A 22,857-nucleotide genomic window follows, 5' to 3' on the forward strand; every position below is an offset into this window, starting at 1 on the left:
ATTGCTTTTAAATTATCTACTAAACATCTAACCGAATCATTAAAAAAACAGGTTTAGACATTTTTGCATTTTTCTTAGCCCCTGTGTTGATAGTTGCCTGCAGGGTTTGGAATTAAATAATTTTATCCAACGTTTTCTTACTTGCAGCTGAAGCTCTTTTTTCAGAGGAATGAAAAAAGAATTCTGTTTTTGTAAGCACAATGTGACATTATAGGGGAAAAATGAACAGAAGCTTGTCTTTGTTCCTCAATGAAATCCAGTCACAGAGAAGCTATTGAACTTCCTGTGGACTGGAACCGAACACGCAGGACCTAGTATATAGGGAATGCTCTGTTTCTCCTGCCTTTGGTGAAACTGTAAGAACGGCATCTTTGTGCTGAAGTGAAAATGATGCTGCTCAGTTTTCTCATGAGGTGACTTACAGCACCCCCACTGTTTGGAGAGATAATTTCACTTGTAACGCTAATAACTTTAGTGGGGCGGCTGGCTGAGCTAGTGAGGATACTTCACTGCACATCTTGGCTCAGTTAGAAATCGGAAGCAGATGGTTCTTTCGGCTGGCTTCCCACTCAGGCCTGTTACTGCAAGCCTATGGTTGTTTGCTGGTTGCTGCTGGCAGTTTGTGACTTGAACATGGTAGGACAGCAGTGAAAAATCAAATCTCTTAGCAGACCAGCACACTGTGATGAAATTTGACAGATCTGACATTCTATACCTGATGCATAGTTAGATTATATTAACCTTTGCTTTCTTTCAGCTTTTTCCCCACAAGTTGTTAAAATCATTTATTTTCACCTGTGACATTACATGTAATTTTTAAGGAGACACTAGTCAAATTAACTTACAAACTGTTTCTACAATCCAATATATTTCGGTTTTTGTGGAAACAACCTACGATTCAATTAAGGATGGTAGTCTGTGTCTTTTGGGCAATTCGTTGACATTTTCCTTCATTTAAACTACAAAACAAATGTGAAAAGAGTTCATTTTGAACAATAGCAAACTCCTTTGTGGGAAGTACATTTTTTCAACACAATAACATTCAAAAGAAATTTTGCAATGATACTTTTCAATGCAAAATGAAAGTTAGAATTGCTACTTTGGATGTTATTAAAATCTCAATGTTTATTCATAGTTTAATCATTTTAATTATTGAAGTGTGTTGCACCAACTATGCTGGTTAACAATCAAAATTAAAGTTATTGCATTAACAATGCATTTCCTTCTCTTAAAATTTTTTATTGCATGGTTAGTTCAGAAAGTTGGGTGTAGAATTATACTTTTCCATAAATTCACTTTTTCTAGTCTTTCCACAATTACCTTTCAAGTCTAGTAAAAAGAGTTGCAAATCATTATCAAAAAAATTACAGAATAATAAAGTGTGTGAATAACAGATCTTAATTCATGCCAAAATGTTGAATTACAGCTGTCATGTTCACTAAATACTGAACTTTCTAATTTACTTAATCTACATTTTAATTTAAATATTTAATTCCCCTATCCATGGGCAAGATATTGTCTGATATCTAGTGTGTTGTTTGAGAGAAATAAAAGACTTATCTGCAATTATAACCATAAGGAATTGATTAGATTTGGATAACTTAAAATGGATGTGCATGATTGATTCTCCTGTTTCAAAGACATGAAGATGATATTGATTTTGATGCAACATGCTTTGCGAGGAAAGAAGGGGGAAAAAAATACCATGGCACACTTTTTGTTTTGTTTGTGTTTAGTTTAGCTCCAAGACAATATCTGCTTTTAATTCTGAAGCCTCCGTGCTGTCTTAAAATTATTCCTTCTTTTCGTTCTGTCAGTCTTCAAATTTCTCTAAGGGCAAAGAATTTGTAATTAGGGTAAAAAGGGGTTTGATTTTAATAAAACTCGAAGTAACATAAGCCGGTAAGTGTTCTGGGTGACTAAACACAAGGATGCTGTTTGTCATATGCCAATTTTGCTTATGATTGTTGATCAAAATTCGAAAATCTTTAAAAACGTAATTATTATATGACAATATTATGTTCGTAAGATGGAAATGTAATTTCTTTTTAAAAATGTAATTCTCGTAATTGAACATTTTCTCTCATAATTCCTATTAACTCTTCTGTTCAAAGCAGAATATCTGCTAACTCTGCTGAAAGCACTATTCCTATTTTAAATATAACACAACATTTATATTTTGCTTAATATTAGATGAAAGAAAAGCTGAAACAGGAATAGAAGCTGAAGAAAAAATAGCACATTTTCTTCATGTTTGAGAAAATTAGCTCTTTACGCATGCAATGTAGAAACAGATACTGCATCAGCCTCGAAGTCTGTAAAAACATTGCATGATACTCTAAGCAGTTCCATCTGTCATGCAGAAATTTTCGGCTAATAGCCTATGGCATTCTCAGTCCATAGTCCACTACCTGTGTTTCTCGTATTAAATCCCCATGTTCACCAAAAGCTCGCAGACTTGAATTGTCTCAGTGTTGAAACACTTATTTTGCCGCTTCACTTTGATGTTGAGCAGTGGGCTCTTTTTTTTAAGCAAAGACAGTACTGAACAGATGACTCCTCGGTTCCTGTTCACCTTGCCACTGGGTCTGTGAGATTGGTTCATTGTCAAGGAGACTTTACCCATGATTCCATATGGTATGGATTGGGCTACAATGTTGCCCAACATGCCATTGCAAATGTTTTCTCAATTAGGTGTCTTATCTCCCGTGAGCTGCATCAGATGAAGGTTGCTGACAGCATAATGGCCGGGAAACCCTCCGACAGCTCCATCAAATGGCAGCTGTGCTATGACATCTCAGCCAGGACATGGTGGATGGTGAGTTGGCAGCAAAAGCTGTTTTTTTTTACTTTCCCTCCCTCTTTGACTGAATGTCCCAGACCTTGCATTCATCAAATTAACATTTGATTTTCACACTATTCAGAGCTGCAATCTCACACTTTCAGTTTCTCCTCTGTGCTTTTTGAACAATGACCACTACACAGTAACCCGCTTATCCTGGAATCGTGCAAGAGAGAACAAGTGATTGACAGGACAAAGTGTTAATTTTGTTTTTTTTTAAAGCGTGAAATTAGAGATGTGTTATTTAAAAGTATCTGTTGATCAGGTAGTTTCATGCATGCAAGACAGAATGTGTTTCAGAATTCTTGTGATTACTTATTTAAGTGGCTGTGAGACTTAAGTCATTTCTCTTGATTTAAAATAGCTGCATGAAAATCTGTATATTTTTTCAACAGTTAGTGTTGTTGTCAACTTGAAATTTGATCAACTTTGTCATGTTAAAGCTGTTTCTAGCAGTTACTCTCTGAATACTGGAATACTTCCGTATATCACTGATGTAAAGTATTCAGTCATTTCTGTTTGTTTTCATTATAGTGGGATACTGTGTTATTGTCAGTTCAGTCATGTGTTTTTGCGTTCCTTTTCATTATGTAGTTTGTTAGAAACTTTGCCTCTGATTTTAAGTCGTTGAATGGTTCCGGTGTGCAGTGCGGAGAGGTTAACACAATTCACAGTCAGTCGAGCCACACAACCTTTGACTTGCTGAATCAAAAAGGATACACGGAATGCAGAAGGATGCACAATAGTCCATTGTGGCACTAGATACAAATGAGTTCTGTTGCAAGGGACAGAGATGCGAATCACCATTGTGTGCTTCAGCGTGTACGTTAGCTTCATTAAAAGTGATTATTTGTTTTGGTCATTATTATTCTTGAGGCAAGCACGAATTCTGCCAAAGTGACTGGAGGGGTGGAAGGATGGCAGAAAGAGGGAAGGGGGAAAAAGTTTGTTGGGACAATGAGTGTATTATACTTTCTCAACTGGACCGTAAACTTGCTTGTTCTGCATCAATATCAGGATAAAGCCTGGCAAGTGGATTTGTACAGTGCATCTTGCTCTTCTTTCTCTGCTGGCAGACTGAAACTTTGTGACTTCCTTTACATTTTTTTAGATGCAATTTTGGAAATGTGGTGTCTCACGGGGGGAATTAATGTGAAGAGTTTCAAGTCAAGGTATTCATGACCTCTGTCTCAGGATTTGAATCATATCCATTTGTGTTCTAACCTTTTTTAAATATTGCTTCTACATGCTTGTTCCTGTCAGGGTAGACAGGACCAGCACGACTGCCAGAACCTTCCTGGTATAATGAAGCTGAGTGGTAATAATGCAAGTTCTGTTGTGCTATTGTTAGTTAAATTACAATGTGATAACTATAATTATAGCAGAATTTATTTTCAGTAGGAGGTTTGCCCCCTCTCTGACTGCTGCTGTGACAGGAGAATTTTATTTTTAATGAATTGTAAACATTTCAATATTGTAAAGGAGGCGGTTTTTTTCCCTCTGCATGTGCTTACCACTTTTTGCCATTAAATTTCAATGGTGCTTTGAAGTAAAAATTTACAGAGGAGCAATCCATGTGAAGTTAATGTACAGCTGTTTAAAGGAAGATATGCCTGCAGTATTACTTTCTGAACCACTTTTAACAAACTGTTTCTAATTTTGCCATTAAATACTATGCAGTATAAAATTTATAATTGCATTAATTTCCATAAAATGAATGCAGTTTTGGAGTGAACTAATGTTATGCAGTGCCTATGTTTATGACTGTATGATTTGTGTATAATATACTTCATATGTTAAATGTGGAGAATGATGTCTAGTGAATTTTGTTATTGTTTTAAGGACTTAATAAGGTGTGGTATGCAGACTGTTTTCTGTCCCTCAGAATTTAAATTACACAGAAAGGATTCTAAACATGCTGTAAAAACAAACCTCTGTCAGAGACATTTTTTTAATATTGATTTTTTTTGTTGCCAAAGGCAATACAAGACTAAATTTAATAAGCTGTACTCACTGTTCAAATGACCAATATTGTAGGCAAGTATTTATACACAGCTATGTTTTTCTTACAAACTTTTCTTATGTCTAATATTCTATGTCAGAAATATGCTCTTTGCTATATTGATGATCTAGAAGCATGACATTTTCAAATGTTTCAGTTGCATTCCCTGTCTGTATGTGACTTTTAGACTTGCATCATTCTTTAAAATTCTGCAAGTTTTTAAAAAGTCAGTCCATGAGTTAATGTTTGTTTTCTTTTATTGTATTGGGAACATTTGATATTCTACTCTCTGTCTCGCATGAGTTTTAAATATTATCTTGATAATTGTATTAAAAATCAAATAATAATAATACACACTTTTCCCCCTCTAGATTAGCTCTAGTTATTTGCTTCTGGACAGTTTTTCATAAGTTAATTACATTGTAATTCCAACAGTCTATTTACTGATGTTCCTCTTTTTAATTCAACTCCAGTGCATTGAGATCACTGGTTGGTTGATTCTGAATGTATGAAATTGACCTGAGATTGACACACAGATCATTGTCAGGAAAAAGGGAAACTGCAGCTTCAATTACATAAGGACATGAAGAATCATTTACATTTTTTTCCAAAATGGAAAATTAAATGATTTTCTTAGATACAATTACAAGACCAGCACAGCCATAAAAATGCAAAATACTTTGTGCAACAATGAAAAAATAATTGTTTGTTACTTCTATAAAAGAAATCTCTGCAAATAACACATTAATTTACATAATTAACATTAATGAAAACTCAAAAATGTAGTTATAATATCATAAATGGAGCTCATTTCCATATGTTATTCACGTTCTGAAGAGCTGATTATACTTTGTCATTACATTAAAAAAATTGTTCTTCCATAAGATGTCATTAGAAATTTCATCCCTAATCATGGGAAGCCAGCTCTTCTCAGAATTATTCTCAGTAAACATGTGGAATACCACAAATTGGTTACAAAACAGACTAGGTAAGTGTGATTCACATTAAGTAATAATAGCTGCTGGTGTTTCCACACATAAATGTAATAACCACATAGATACATATATAACATACAACAAATTAGCACCAATATGTGAAAGACAATTATCATTTAATAGTTAACAGTGTTGTCATATCAGAAATCAAAACACAAGTGCAATTCAAATAAAAACTATATATATATATATATATAGCCTAACTATCTAATAGGGGCTTTTTCAGCCTAGTTATACAGATTCCAGCTAGAGTATTCATTGTCATTTTGCTCTCCAGTTGTGTGATTTTTTTTCCCCTGGATGCAAAATATATTCAGCGTGATTTGATGATTTTAAAAAAATTGAAGCCTTCCAATTTGAGACTTAGTAGAGTTTGCATGTTTGCACTGAGACCGTCATCTCTTAGATACTCGGTGACCTCACCTTAACGTTGAATCTGTTTAGATTTCCGCTAGAAACACTATTCGATGTGTAGGTTAGAACATGGATATCCCACAGCGCTGCCAAAAAAGATTTCGAATGTAAATGTTTTGCTTTGTCTATTCATTATGAGTGGATACAGAAAGAAGTTTTAATAATCATTTCCACGATGATGTTTGATATGTGTGTGGACACATTTAAAATACATTTGACGGTATGATGTCTAAGACCTGTAATATGCAGAAATTGCAGAGCTGGCAATAGATTCACTGGTTTTATTTGTTAATTGTCACTCTCTAACATTTTACGCTTGCTTGTTTTAGAATTTAAATGGTCGAACACATTTGAAATGATTATTGTCTACCCTTGTAAAGTTTCATTTCTCTGAATATAAACATTCCTTCTTTATAATGTTCCTATTCATTTCCGATTAAGGCCCACACATGACAAGCGAAAAGGTATTGTTTCGATGGAAGTTACTAGAAATTGACAACAAGGCGCAATCTGTGAGCAATTTAAGGGAATAATTCTATAAATGTTGGTATTTAAACGCAGCTTCCTATAATCTCCGTTATTCAGTTTTCCTCCAAACATTTCCGTACAATAGCAGGTGAAAGTTTGTTGAGTAGCAATGATGTCTTCATCGTAACTTGGTATCGCTTAAATACTTTTTTTTTAAATGATATTGTGATACTTAGGAGCTTCTGCATGGGGCAAACGACTGTTTTACACAATTGAAACCTTTTGTGTATAAGTTTAGTTGGTTGGAAATGTTGAGTCTTGTGTTGAGCGCCGTGTTGAATTAACCGTAACTTATTCAGCAGCTTCAAATAAAATCTGCAGCAACAATGGTATGAGCTCGATGGTACGGATGTCTTTGTCTCATCCTTACATCGCCAGAATATGGACAATTCCGATTCTAGACGAACGAAAGCTCTGAATGAAGTTATCCTGCGTCCTGCCCCATACTTTCTGAACAAAACTAGACTGCCTTTAATTGAAGAATTGCAGTCAATAACCCAAAAAAACAGTCTATTTTTAAAAATCATCTTATATAGTATACCCCAAAATGTGGAGAACATGTTAGTGAACAGTGTCGTTTGTGTTTATGAAAATTTGGCTGTATTGGGTAAATATTAATTTGGTACCAAAGAACAGCAGCAAGTAACACTCCCTGTTATCACGCTGAGCAGAATGTTCTAGTTGATGACATTTATAGTCAGTACAAAGAGTTTCCTGAAATTCAGCAAGTTATATTTCTATTCCCCACTCCCAATTTAAGTTTTACAGATTCTTTCTATTTTGTTAATGAAGAACTGACTAATGTGGGTTACCAAGAGTAAGAATGTTGGCTTTACGAATTGTTAGCATGACACCCAGTAGATCCTGTACACAGTTGTAAACAATTTTAGAGTAGCAATGTGGTCAAAGTCTCCTGGTACATTTAAAACCCACAGAAAATAGATATAATAGATGAAAAACATCTTATTGATGCTCCTTATGGCTTAATTTGAAAGCAGCATTGGTTCCTTGGATAGTTTCAATTTGTTTAATAAGAAGACACATTTATCAAAGTTATTTTAAATTGTAATAAGTTCATTATATGATATTCAAGGTAAACATTACTTTAAAATCAGAAGTCCATTCAATTTGAATGAAGAGCTTCATTGTGATACTGACAATTCCCTGACATCTTCAAGTCTAACCATTTTGGGGGTCTATTCCTTTACTGGACACAGCGCCTGTTCAAATTGCTGTGTTTAGCACTTGCTTAAATCTCTCTTTCTATGGTTTGACTTCTCTATATTTTTACCACACTGTTTTTCTCTGCACTTCATTTCTTGTTCAATTTAACATATTTGCACATCTTGTTTTAAGTTCCCAGTCTTTCTCCAGATTACAGGTTAGCCACAGTTTGTGGTGGTATTCTCCTGCTTACTCAGATACCTTTATTCCTAATTCAGGCTCATTTTCATCTGATGTTTCCCACTCTTTCAGTCTGCATCTCCATTTTATTTTTTCTATATTTTTGTCTACCCTATCTTTTCCCCTTTCTAACTCTTCTTTTGTTTATACATATCTTTCCATTAGTCCTTGAAAGTGTTCACCCTCTGTCTATAAATAACCTTTTATGGACAATTCCCGAACTAGTCGCAACAGGAAACTTTGTTCTGGACTCAGGTTGAATCCTGAATCCATGCTTATGCTTTCACTGTTGCCAAGAATTTCCTTTGGCTTCCTTGCAATCATCCAGTGTAATTTTGGTGATTGATCAGAGAAAGGTCCACTTAAACGTCTACCTGGGTTTTCAGCCAATACTCTGCTGATGTTACAGTGACTGATTAGGCCCCCATAATTCAATATCAACACAAAACAAAATATCACTGTAAATATACCTGTAGTTTCTTACCATCAGTCTGCTGATCCTAACATATATTGCATTGACTTTTTCTCCTTCTGTTTCAGTCTAATCTTATTTTACCACTTCAATATACTATTAATTTTCCTCATAAATTCTTTTTGTCTCTTCATGTCCCTCACATTCTATAGTTTGTTAGATGTCCTCCTCAGTGCAGAACATAATGCTACAGTAATGCCGTGGTTGTCTTATCCACTTAAGAAATACAAGTTGTCATGACATCGCCAGCTGCTGTGCCAGGCGAGAGCTTACTCCAGATTTGAGGTTAATCAACTGCAAATTCCATTAGCTTCATACAGAGCAAAAAACTACCAAGCAGACGGATCCACATGTGAGCCAGCAGTCAGGTGCAATGGAACAGAGCTGTCCGTCAGGTGTGTATTGCCTTCACTGGAGCACACACCAGGCGGCATGATTTGGAGAACAAGCAGAACTGCATTGTGCTTGCATATGATAAGTATATGCACATGAATATCTGCGCAGTCATATCAACTTATGTACTTATTACCATACCTACAAGTGTTTATCATTTGTGTGCTTGCTTATATACCTTCTTGATCCATTTAAAATTATGACAACAGGAATTCCATTTTACCTTATGTCTGAAAATTCATTTTCAGAGAGAGAGAGAATTCTGCATGTGGGTAATACTTTTGAAATTGCCTGCTTTTTCCAACATGGGCTTTCACAGTATATTATTTTACAGTGTTAAATGATTGAAAGTACTGGGGTTAAATTCCCTGGACTTTGCACCTATGATATAGGAGCTGTCACAATATTTACCTGAAAGAGCTAGCAAAAACTCTTGACTGTACACCACCCATACAAGTGCAGTTATCCAATGAGCTTGCAATTCATTCTAATCATCCAAAATGTAAACTTTATATTGTAACCTGACAAACTTTCTTCCACAGCAGGTTATATTTACAAAAAAAGTAACGCCACAGGAATATAGAGGAACGAAAGTTTCTGACTGTTTGCTGTTTAGAGAAAATATATATATATAATATATAATGGTGGTTTTAGTCTTTACATCTTTTTTGTGTCTATGTTAATTTTTCTAGCTTTCTCAATTTATGTCATCATTGGTATAAGTATATAACCTCACTTTTACTTATTTACAATATCTAAAAGATTTGACATTTAGTTTTACTTTTCTCAGTTGAAGCGTTGCACAATAAGCATTGCTAACTCTTGGTAAATACCATCTTCTGACCATGAAACATGTTAAACAGCAGTAGAATTCTAGTATTCCCATGCATTTATGGTGAGCTGTAATGTAAGTCACCAAATATGTTCACTGCCCTTCCATTTAAAACAAAAGCTGCAACTCTCTTTACATACTGTTGAGCAATTCATTTGAAACTGGTTCATTATTATTAATCAATACTAATAAATGGCATATTATTGTATGGTAATCTTAAACAAACTCTTCATCTGAATATTTTTAATTACCTTTCTACAAAAACATTTATCTAACAACTTGTCTTTTATACAGTCAAACATTTTATTTATAGATTACACAAGTAATTTAACTCAAGGATATTTGCCATAAGCAGTAAATCTGGCAAAAGCTGCCGTCCATTTTTTCTGACAATATAAGTTTAAGGCTGAATTGAATACAAGCTGATAATTTTCATTTTTCTATTGCTCTTATTTCAGCCTTGTACCTGTGTGATCACAGGAAACTAAATAAGATATAAGTTAACTATTTTTTGTGATTAATCGAAACATTTTTCAAAGGTCAGAAACAAAAACAAAAATTGCTGGAAAAAAACTCAGCCAGTCTGGCAGTATCTGTGGAGAGAAAGCAGAGTTAACATTGTGGGTTCAGTGACCCTTCGTCAGAACTTTCAATGGTCTTTTTCACTTCTAGGCCTTAGGGCACTTGTAGCGACATAAATGCTTTATTTAAACAATAATTTAATTTACTGGAATGCGATGTCTTTTAACTTTCCATCTGCTCAGTGCTGTTTATTATAGATTCACTGTTGATAGGATACAAAGTTGAAGCAATTTTGGAGAATACTGAATTTGACTAATCTTTTTTTAATATTTTAATGCTACATTTGAGGACAGTACCATAGTTCTAATAAGCCTATTAAAACCACTCCATTAAATCCAAGGGAGTTGGAAAACATAAATGTATGGGTGAATGTTCTTGCCTCCAACCCAACAGAAACATGCTGGTAGCATATTTGGTGGGGAAAAAAAAACTTCTGTAGTTGCTTCACTGGTACTAAAGTTCTGCTCCCCCAAACCTATGGAATTCCCAACTAGAATATCTCTAAATAATGCCCATTTGAAATATGAATTTGGAAGCTTATAACATGCATCAAAAATATTCCCACGATCATTTTGTAAGTACTTATCCCTCATCAGGTTAAAATGCAGAATAATTCACTACAAGCAATGCTCACAAAGCTGTAAATTAATCAAATGCAAGAGTGAATAGTTTATGATCAGAAACGAAACACGAAATTAAATGTATTTTGAAAATTCACAGTCAGATATTTGTCATAATAGAAACTTAAATATAATTAAATATCTTAAATATCATCCATCTCCATTATGTAACAAACAGTGAATGAAGAGGTTGTGTAACATGAATGAAAGATATAACTGACTGATGTAACTGAAAGGTATATGATGCTAAATCACAGATGTTACAGTCTTCATTTTTGGGGTGGGTGAGTGGAATGAATTACCAGTTGTTAACTAATACCGTATGCATTGTACCGATATGTACTTGTTCAAAACAGGCGGTGGGGACTGTCATTTAACAAACCTACATCCTCCTTATTAAATCTACAGCCATGGCTGCAAAACTGTAACTCTTGTCATTTTTTTATGCTTCTGTGTCAACTTTTTTCCACTATAAATCCCTTATGACCACATTTATAATGGGAGACAAAAATATAAATTTGTCACGTTAATTGCAGTTGCTCTCTACAACAGTAATCTCATTAAGCAGTTTCAACATGATTCATCTAATTGTTCAGCTACTTTCCAAACAAATTAAATATTAAATACTTCATCCAGTGTCACTTTTTAGTGTAACTATAGTTCCCGTAAGTAGTTTTGCTGTTGCAGACTGCTGAAGTAAATTCAGGCCTTTGCATGTTAAATTGTAGACAGTTTGCATTAGTGGGATGAATGATGCAATTGTTTGTTGGTTATGAATGTGGGCCCCATGCTGTGATGAGGATGGGTCAGAGGTTGGAGAACATGAAGGAACCTTTTTCTTGGCACAGTTGCCTTGGTATAGCAGAGCTTGGCAGCCAATTTTCTTTTGCTTTAACTACTAGCTGAAGCATCTGGTACTGTGGAACTGTCTGGTACAGACCACAAGTGTCACTCAGCGGCCAGTGTCTCTGCGTGAGGCCCTTTGTTGTGTGACAAAGAAAGATGGGTTACACATAATGCCATCCCTAATCATAAGAAGGACTCTTGAGCTGCGCGGGTACAATGTTATTGCTAAATTATGCAGTAGTCATCGAATCTGGATTCACTGTTCACTTGGACAAGGAATGCCAGTATTTCCTGGATATACTGGCTAATGGAAGCTATGTCGTACACTTAACTACTTGATTACTGAATTCCACATGCTGCTTCTTTTTCAGTTTGTTAACCTTATAGACTTGATTAATCATGTCACATGCATGCTTGATGCAGAATAAAATTATTTCTGCTTAGTCAAAACAATGTTTCTGACCCCTAACCTCAGAAGGTCACCCACACTATATACATGTAGTGACAATCCCCATACCTGCCAGCCTTTTGGTTTCTCTGAGTGAATTTGCCAAATAAGGATCGGGTAGTCCAAAATCATGACTGGTTCAATTCTGTGACCAATTTTCCTGAATTGAAACTGTTCAACCAGCAAATTATTATCATTCCACCAGTTTGCAATCATGAGAGAAATAAGATTTAGACAAAATTAGTTTAATTTTAACTCCCTCTGATCAAGAGAAATGAAATGGTCATGGAATTAACTTTACTGCCATTATTCCCAGGGCTCACATGTGTTTCTGGGTTGTATAGGACTCCAGTGGCAAGATTGTGACTTAGCAGAATCTCCTTCATTGATTATCCATTCAACGAAACCTAGTAATACAGCAAGAAAAGCTCCAAAAGGAAAAATTTGAACTTAGTTTTGTGAACCCAGGAGAAGCAGGAATGCTCCTGTCGGTTCTCTCCAAGATACAATGGACTTCTCCCACCTCAACATGGTCACAAACCTCCTTTCTGCCTTTCACAACTGGATGGGGCACCAGTTCTTGTGATATTGCATTATCTTGGTTTTCACAGGCCACTTCATATTTCTTCGAAATATGGACTGAGTGCCTTCAAGCACCATTGGGCAGCTGATCACTGTACTCTGCTGGCTAGTCTCCATCATAAAAAATCTATCCAAGCCATTCATAGTCTATTAAAATCTTGCATCTCTCAGCATATCTCTATCTACAAAACTGTCATATTTTGTGACACTATATGTCAACACTTTTCAGTTATAAATATTCATCATGGGAAGTACATACGCATATTTGTCACTTTAGTTACACCTTCCCACCAGTGGTGGGGCTATAGTCTGTCAGCTTTGTATCTCTCAAGATTCTGTGTTGCAGAGATGCTATGTTTCAGTCAATTTTGTTTCTGCACTTGTCAGATTAATTTTTCTGGCTAACTATAAATAATGTCAAATCAATATATTCTACAAAAAAAAAGAATTGATTGTTTGACTATAAAATGGAGTTGGAATTATATCTATCCACCCAGTGCAGTAATCAACTGCTTTGTAACTCCACTTCAATGAGACAAGAGATAAATAGATTTTTGTCATTATGATACATACTGGAATATCATAGTAATAATATGTATAGTACAGTTATCTCATTGGTACAGGACATCCAGGTAATTTACAATTGTCATGCATACTGGCACACCGAGTCTGTTGTGACCCTCACAATAAGGAATATTATCCTATCATAAGTCTTGATAATTGAATGTACTTTTCCAAATGCTACTAAAGATGTTATCAAGGAGGACTAATGCATTCTGCTCTGAGTTTTGTCAGAGTATTTTGGTGTGTGATCTGTTATTTAATTCTAGAGAAAGTGCTTTTGATTGCTTTCAAAAAAAAACAGGAGATGGAAGCTATTTTAGTTATAGAGTTTATAATATTCTGCTATGACAATGACCCTTCCTGTTGAAACTGCATGGAACAAAGTAAAGACATAGTGTTCCCCTTCACAGTACCATTTTACAGTTTTTATACATTATTGAAAGCCATCAAAAGAAAGAAGGAAAAAAATGTGATTAGGAACAATTGTAAATAAAAATTAGCATAGAAGCAAGAAAAATTAAAATTACCACAATAACTGGGTTAAAAACTTAGGCTGAAATAAACTCAATAATTTGTATAATATCTAACAAACACATCTGTTAAAATATATTCCTGTTGCATTAAAACAAGTAGTAAATGGATTTTCCATATTAATAACTAAGTTGGATGGGAATACTAATACCAGTAGTAGTATTTTTGTTGATAAGTTGAAGTTGAAATTTCTTGCTAATTCTTGGGACATGCAAAATCCTGAAGATATTGAAACTGGATTTATTTAATGAATTTAAATGAAATTAAACTGAATTTAATGCCTTCCATTTTTTTCAATAAATTATATTTTTTTGTAGAAAGTCTACTCTAATAGCATTTTACAAAAAAAAATCCAGGGACTCATATGAAAGAGCTAGCAAAATGGAGCATGTCAAACCATTTCCATTAATACTTGTAAAGCTTTGGATTCTAAATATTATGTAGCCTTTTGATAATGGTAAGCTCCCACTTTATGTATTGATGCTAAAAACATTATTAAAGCAAATACAGATATACTGTTAACTGGAAACATACTTGTGAGAATTAGGACATATGCATTCTTCACTACAAGCAAATTATGCACATTTTTATGTACCTCTATCTACAAATAAAATAAAGTTATCTTTTTAGAAAGGTTGCATGATATTTGATATCCATAGCTTTACAAGAATGACTGGAAATCTTTTGACACATTTGTTGTGCAGTTTCTTTCGTGTGAAATCCTCCTAATATAACCATCTCTTGTAAACTGGAATTTTTTCAAATTTAATTACTTATTTTGTGTACAAAAATTTACTGTGGTTGGAGTAATAAACTTTCCTGAAACTTTTACTGCTGAAAGTTGACAGCTTAAGAAATGTTCAGGGACAATTTTATTGGAAAAAGTTGTTATGGTCTGTGCATTGAGGTTCCCACCAACCAGAATCAGCCTTTTGAACATTAACTGCAGTCAGCAAGTTTAAATAACAATGAAAAATTGTGCCCCTGTTAGTTATGCAGCGAACTTTTACTTAATACAGTAAAAGGACTTAAAAAGCTCTCTCAAAAGTAGAATTATCGCTTTATTAATTACCAACACCATGAGAAATGGCAGAACCTGTGATCATTCCTTTCAGTCCACTTAGATTCAGCAACAGCTCAGCTCAGCCTACAGTCTACATGAGATGAAACAAAATAATCCTGAGAAAGATGCTTTGATGGCCCTGAGGTTGTTGCATAACAATATCAATGAAAGCGCAATCATAGCAATGACCACAACTGGCATCTAGCAGCCAGGTTAACCATGTACGCAGCATGCTTTGCCTTAACACTTTTTTATCTGTATGAGGGTCATGGACTCCTCCAACTTACGATGATCAGAAACATATCAGGCTCAGTCTTGTCGTATTTTGGGAAAGGGTCAGTTTCATTGAATTCCGTAGAGGGTTTCTCTCCACAAGATCTAGCACAGTTTCTTGTATTATTTTACCAAAATCTCCTCATTATCTAGCTACCACACCCCTCAGGTGCAAATTTTGTCTGATGCTAGCTTGATTTGAACACTCACCATCGTTGGAAGAACTTGCCACTGCGGAATTGTGGAATAGACTTGCCATTGTGGAATAGACTTGGCATCTCTGTCACTGGCACCATTGTTGAAGGCCATTGTACACCCTAACAAGCACTGCCAGCTCAGAGCTGCCCTGTTTGGTTCTTGTCATTTTCCCTGGACCTGGCAGACAAAGGGAAATTCGCACCTGGTTTCTGGGCAGACACTTGGAGATTCTGGTGGATGGAATGATGCAGGGGAGAGACTTGCTCTACCCAAGACTGCCAGCATGATCCAAGGTTGCCACCCAGATCAGTGCAGTCTTAGCCACCTGGAGGAATACTGGTGCATTCATTTCTATGCATGACTTTTTTTTTACTGCTTTTGCTCTCTGACTATCTGAGCATCCACACCTCTTTCACCCCTACTTCTCACAGCCCATAATTCCTACCTGGCAATGGACAACAAGCAATGAACAAAACTATTTACACCAATCCTACATGTTAAGTTACTTCATCTGGAAATTTCTAAAAAGCAAAAGGCATAATTAGGGGCCAGAAGATCCCACCTTCCAACCTTACTGGCCATGCTTGCCTGCATGGATTTTGTTATCTTCTTCCTTGGTCTTCAGTTTATATTTCTTTCTCTCCCTTGCTTTTTCTCACTTCAAATCCATCTGCCTCGTTAACATATACTGCTGGCTTGTGTCTCTGGCTCTGGTCTCCACAGCTGCACAAATGCTGCCCAACATTCACAGAGGCCCAATGAACCACCACATAAGTATCAGACTCCAGTTCTTGATCAATTTAGCTAACAAGAACAAATAGTTCATTTTAAATGCAAGAAAGCAGTTTGTGACTTATAAACTCAACCTGTCTAAGTATCTATTATACAGTGAGAAACAGAAAATTTAGTTGAGTGGGGTCAATTAAGCCACATGAAATAACAACAATTTAAATGCGATTGTTGGATGAAAATTTCTATACCACAATGAAACGTGAATATTTAAGAGACAGCCACGTAATTCAGTTGCATTAATCTGCATATTGATCCACAATCAATACACATAAACTTATGTCTCGACAGAAATTGTACAGTTGTTTAATATTATTTACTATTAAGAAAGCATATTTTAATCCAACAAAAACAACATTTTTCTATAAGATGCTCAGGAATATTATTCTACAGTATAATCATATTCTGTAAACAATGTTTTGCTAGAGCCCAGTAAAGCCATGCATTATATTTATTTCATTCATTCATGTGATATGGATACTATTGCCCAATTTTAATTGTCCTTCTGAAGATGGTCATGACATACTGTAAACCATGTGCTAAGTTTAGGAAGGTGGTTCTAGGGTTTTGACCCAGTATCAATGAAAGAATGCTGATATAGTTCAAAGTCAAAATAGTTTGTAGCTTGCAGAAGAATTTGGAGTGATGGCATTCTGTACATTTTCTGCCTTTGGGCTTCTGTTGATAGAAGTCATGGTTTTACAAGGTGCTATCAATGAAATCTTGGTGAGTTGTTACAATGCAATGCACACTTGTGCTACAGCGTGCCAGTGGTTGAGAGAGTCAATGTTTAAGATGGTGGATTGGCTGCCAGTCAAGAGAGCTGTTTTGTCCTGGATTGTATCAAGGTTCATGTGTCTTGCTGGAGTCCTACTCATCGATTCAAGTGGAACATATTCCATCGTGCTCATGATTTGTGCCTCATAGCTGGTTGGCAAGCTTTGGGAAGTGGAGATGTGAGTTTCTTATCACTGAACTCCCAGACTTTGACTTGTTCTGGGAGACATAGTTTAAATGGCCAGTACACTGAAGTTATTATTTTCAAACTCATTGTTCAATAAAAATGAATGTGTCTTTTTTTAACCATTTTCTTCCTCAGTTTCTGATAATACAGGCTCTCAATGCTTTCTGGCACTGGAGGACCTGAGAAAAACTGAAAGAGGACAACAAAGATTCATTAGACAAGACAAAATCAGAGTGAACAAAAATAAACAAAAATTCATATGACCTCTATTTGCAGTGGGACCTAATTCTGTAGAGAACAAGGCATAACAAGTGTTGGTCTTCCTGCGAGTCTGCCAAGAATGAATACAAGCAGATCATGGATCTACAAATGCTGATACTCCATTGTTCTATGTGTAGTTCCCCAAGATAGTGAAGAATTAGTGCATGCATTGCAGAGAAAGGATGGCACGATTGCTGGAGACATAAATTTCAACCAAAAAATCTCTATCAATATGTAAAGAGTAAATGGGTAATAGGTGGAGTGAGTCATTAGGAGCAAAGAAGGTGATATATCCTCAGAAGTACAGTACAAGGCTAGAATTGTTGATAGCTACTTTATATTGACATTTACAAGGGAAGAATAATCATACAAATAATCAATAGAAAAGGAGAAGGTTGAAGAAATGGATGGTTCAAAAATTGGTACGTACAATATACTGGAAAGTCTGGCTTAGACTGTTCAGGTCATCTCATATGGATGCCTTTCATCCAAGTTGTGGAAGGAGTGGGTTGGAGGTGGTAGAATGGCTTTTGAACTTCCCTAGCTGTGGGGATAGTCATAGACTATTGGAGAATAGGAAATGTATGCCTTGAGTCACAAAGGAATTTCCTGACAGTGCTACAAATTACATACTGATTGATTTTTAATATTTGTTCATGGGATATGGGCATCGCAGGATAAGCCAGCATTTATACCCCCTCTCCCCACCCCCACCCCCACCCCCACCACTCAATTACCCTGGAGTGGGTAGTAATGAATTACTTTCTTGAACTGTTGCTGTCCTTTCAAGGTGAAGGACACCCATAATTCTGTTAGGTACAGGGCTCTCTGATTTTGACCCAGTGTCAGTGAAGGAAAGGCGATTTAGTTCCAAGTCAGGATGATCTGTGATTTGGAGGTGAAAATACAGTTGGTGGTGTTCCAATGCATCTGCTGACCCCTTTTCCTTCTAAATGATAAAGATCTTGGGTCTGGAAGGCCCTCTCCAAGGAGCTGTAATGAGTTACTGTAGTGCATCTCATACTTGGTACACACTGCTACTATTGTGTGTCACTGGTGAATGGAGTGAGTTTTGTAGGTGGTGGATGGGGAGCCAATCAAGTGAGTGGGTGGTTTTGAACTTTTTCAATGTTGTTGGAGTTGCACTCACCCAAGTATGTGGATAGTATTTTATCACATTCTCGACTTGAGCCTTGTAGTTGGTGTACAGGTTTCGGGAGGCAGGAGGTGAGTTAGTTGCTGCAGGATTCCTCGCTTCTGATCTGCTCATTGCATTTATATGTCCAGTCCAGTTCATAGAGTCATTGAGTCATGCAGCACAGAAACAGACCCTTCGGTCTAACCAGTCCATGATCCCAAACTAAACTAGTGCACCTACCTGCTCCTGCATGTACTTTCCTATTCATGTACTTACCTAAATGTCTTTTGCATGTTGTGATTGTACCCACATCCACCATTTCCTCTGGAAGTGCATTCCACACACAAACCACCTTCTGTTTAAAAATTTGTCCCTTGTGTCTTTTTCAAATCTCTCTCCTCTCACCTTTAAAATGAGTCCCCTCGTCTTGAAATCCCTATCCGAGGGAAAATACAACACTATTGACTCTATCTAAACCTCTCATTATTTTATAAACTTCTATAAGGTGCCTCTCAACCTCCTACGTTCCAATGAAAAAAGTCCCAGTCTATCCAGTCTTTTTTTCCAACTCCAACCTTCCATACCCAGCAATATCCTGGTAAATTTCTTCTGAAAGCTGTCCAGTTTAATAATATCCTTCCTATAACTGGGTGACCCCAACTGGACACAGTAATCCAGAAGAGGCCTCACCAATGATCTGTATAACCTCAACATGACTTCCCAACCCCTATACTCAAAGGATTGAACAATGAAGGCAAGTGTGCCAAACACCTTTTTGACCACTCTGTCTATGTGCAAAGCAGACTTCAAAGAATTATGTCCTGTTTCTAGTCAATGGCAACTCCCAGGATAACGATAATGGGGCATTCAGTGATGATAGTACTACAGAAAGTCATGGGGTAATGGTTAAATTCCTTCTTGTTGGAGAATGTCTTTGCCTTGCATTTGTGTTACCTGATATTTGACAGCTTAAGTCTAGATATTGTCCAAGTCTTACTATGTTTGGCCATGGACTTCTTCAGTATCCGAGGAGTTTCAAATGGTGTTGAACATTCCACAATCATCAGTGAACATCCCTACTTCTGGCCTTATGAAGCTGATTGATGCAGCAGATAAAGACGGTTGGACTGAGAAGCTCCTCCAGCAATGTCCTGTGGTAGGGCTGATTCACTTCCAAAAATCATCCTCCTTTATGTTAGGTATGACTCCAACCAGTAAACAGTATTCTCTGATTCCCATTAAATCTAGTTTTGCTAGGGGTTCTTGATGCAATGTTTACTTGACTGCTGCCTTGATGTCATCTTGGTTTGTAAATTCAGCTCTTTTGACCAATGTTATTTTGAGGTCTGGAGCTAGGTGTCCCTTATTAAATGGAAACTGAGCAAGCAATGAGCAGGCTATTCCTTTGCAAGTGTCCCTCAATAGTATTTTAATTGTTTTGCTGATGGTTAGAAGATACTAATGGGTGGCAGCTGGCTAAATAGGATTCATCTTGCTGTTTGGGTATAAGGCATAACTGGACAATTTTGCACATTGCTAATTAGATGCCAGTATTTTATCTGTTCCAGCTTGGCTCAGGCTATGCCTGGTTCTGGGGCACAACTCATCAATGCTGATACCAGAATGATGGCATGACCTATTATCTTTGCATTATCCAGTGTCTTTTGCCATTTCTTGATAGCAGAAGGAGTGAATTGAATTGGTTGAAGACTACTGTCTGGGCTGCTGAGAATGGGACTAGTTGTTGCAAGCCAGCAGTGTGTAACAGTCATGTAGGTAAAAACAATGACTGCAGATGCTGGAAACCAGATTTTGGATTAATGGTGCTGGAAGAGCACAGCAGTCCTGGCAGCATCCAAGGAGCAGTAAAATCGACGTTTCAGGCAAAAGCCAGATTTTACTTCCCTTTGGATGCTGCCTGAACTGTTGTGCTCTTCCAGCACCATTAATCCAGTGTGTAACAGTCAGCATGGAAAAATAACTGAACAGGGAATTGGATAGTCTTGAGGTAGATATGGAGTCTCAGCATGAATTTGCGAATTGTAGATCTTGCTCAACTAATCTAATTACAATTTTTGATAATGTATCAGAGAAGGTTGATGAAAGAAACTCAATAGGTGTCGCTATGGATTATAAGAATGTATTTGACGAAGTATAAAATAAAAGGCTGACTCGTAAAATTGAGGCTTATGAATTGGGAGTTCCAACTTCAATCAAATTTGGCTTGAAAGAAAGCAGTGTTTCATGGTAAGTGGCTGTTTTTCACACTGGAGGACGGTAGACTGTGGTAGTCCCCAAAGGTCAGTGTAATGAACATTATATTTTGATATTTTAGACACATATGACTTGGATGTTGTTATACAGAATAAAATTTTAAAACTTACTGAAGATACCAATCTTGGAAGAGTGGCAAACAAGATGATACCAATTTAATTCAACAGGACATAGATAGGTTTGTAGAATGGTTAGACAATTGGCACATGATTTCAAACAGAGAAGTACGATGAATTTTGCAAAAGGGTTAGGGAAAGGCAACATACTGAGTGGTACAGTATTTGCAAGTGCAGAGAGCTTGAAGTTTATGTTCTTAGATCATTGAAGGTATAAGTCATTGAAAAAGTTATTCGAAAGCATATGGTATCTTGGAACTCATTAGCAGATGTACTGAGTGCAAAAGCAGTGATTTACACAAAACTGTGGTTTGGCCACTGCTAGAGTATTCCATCAATTTCTGATCCCCACACTTTAGGAAAGATATGAGGATACAGAAGAGATTTGTCATAATTCCAGGGATGGGGGATTTTAGCTACAAGGTTAGTTGGAGAAGGTAAGGTTGCTGTCTTTGGAGCAGGCGTGATTAGATGTACAAGATAATGACAGGTTTGATAGGGTAAGCAAGGAAAAACATTGGCTAACAATGCATGGATAAAGTAATATAGATTTAAGGTTTTAAGCAAGAATTGCAGGAGAATGAGAGGAAGAACCTTTTCACACAGTAAGTGGTAATGAGCTGAAACTCCCTGTTCATAAGGGTAGAGGAAGCAAAAGCCATCAAAAATTTCAAAAGGAAACTAAATAGACACTTGAAGGAAATAAACTTGCAGGATTTTGGGGTTAGAGCAAGGATATGAGGATGACTGAATCATTTTGAGAAATGACACAGACCAGTTGGGCCAAAGGCTCCTTCTGTGCTCTGAATGAATGACTCAAAGATAAATGGCAAAATCAACAGATGTAAAAAAAACTGAGAGCATTGGGGAATGTAGCAGAGAAACAGAGTGAAAGAAAGAGAAGATCATCTCAGAAAGAATAGTAATAAAGATGAATAATGGCTCATTAGTTATAGGTACAGGATGCAACAGTTCTCAAGGCTCTTCAAGCTTACATTGAAACACAAATCACTACATTATTGAAGCATCCTAACTTTCAAATGTTCAAAATCCATCAAGCGTTAAGACTCCTAAAAATACACATAGGAATACAGCCCAACCACAGTTTTGCAGATCAGAACTAAGTTCCAAAAACATCCAGACTCAATACCTACCCCACAGCGTATTGCCTTCTGATGAGAAATTATACTAGGTACTTCAAGCTTAAATAGACAAACAGCATGCTTCATGTTCGAAATAATCCAAGAACCACCAGAATTATTAAGAAGTCATTTAATAAAACATTGCTATTTCATACCGATTGAAGACAAAATCACAATCCAGCATTTAAAAAGCTGTCAGAAATATGAGGTATTGGAATCCTTTAAAATTGTTGACTGACTATAAACTCTAATGTTTTCCTGAGACAAAAGAAGATTAAGGGGCAATTTAATAGAGGTGTTCAAAATGATAAGGACTTTTGATAGAGTAAATCAGGGAAAACTGTTTCACGAGCACTCAGATCATTAACAAGAGGAGACTGATTTAAGGTAATTACTTACAGAATCAAAGAGGAGATAAACTTTTATGAAGTCTGCTGTTCTGATCTGGAATGCACTGCCTGAAAGGGTGGTGAAAGCAGATTTAGTACTAACTTTCAAATGGGAATTGTGTGTATACTTGAAAAGGAGGAAAAAAAATTACAGGGCTGTGTGGAAAGACCAGGGGAGTAAAAATAATTGGTTAG

General features: G+C 36.3%; 1 protein-coding gene across 1 annotated transcript in view; it reads left to right on the plus strand.

Annotated features, from left to right (window-relative positions):
- The first annotated feature begins 2,382 nt into the window (after window positions 1-2,382).
- The window catches only part of nfia (nuclear factor I/A), a 732,272-nt gene continuing 711,797 nt past the window's right edge, over window positions 2,383-22,857 (plus strand). The window contains exon 1 of the mRNA XM_072574236.1: window positions 2,383-2,818. Within this exon, the coding sequence (XP_072430337.1) occupies window positions 2,723-2,818 (96 nt within the window). The 5' untranslated portion in view covers window positions 2,383-2,722. The remainder of the gene's footprint in view (window positions 2,819-22,857) is intronic.

Source organism: Chiloscyllium punctatum, chromosome 7, assembly GCF_047496795.1.
Source record: "Chiloscyllium punctatum isolate Juve2018m chromosome 7, sChiPun1.3, whole genome shotgun sequence".
Taxonomy (NCBI): domain Eukaryota; kingdom Metazoa; phylum Chordata; class Chondrichthyes; order Orectolobiformes; family Hemiscylliidae; genus Chiloscyllium; species Chiloscyllium punctatum.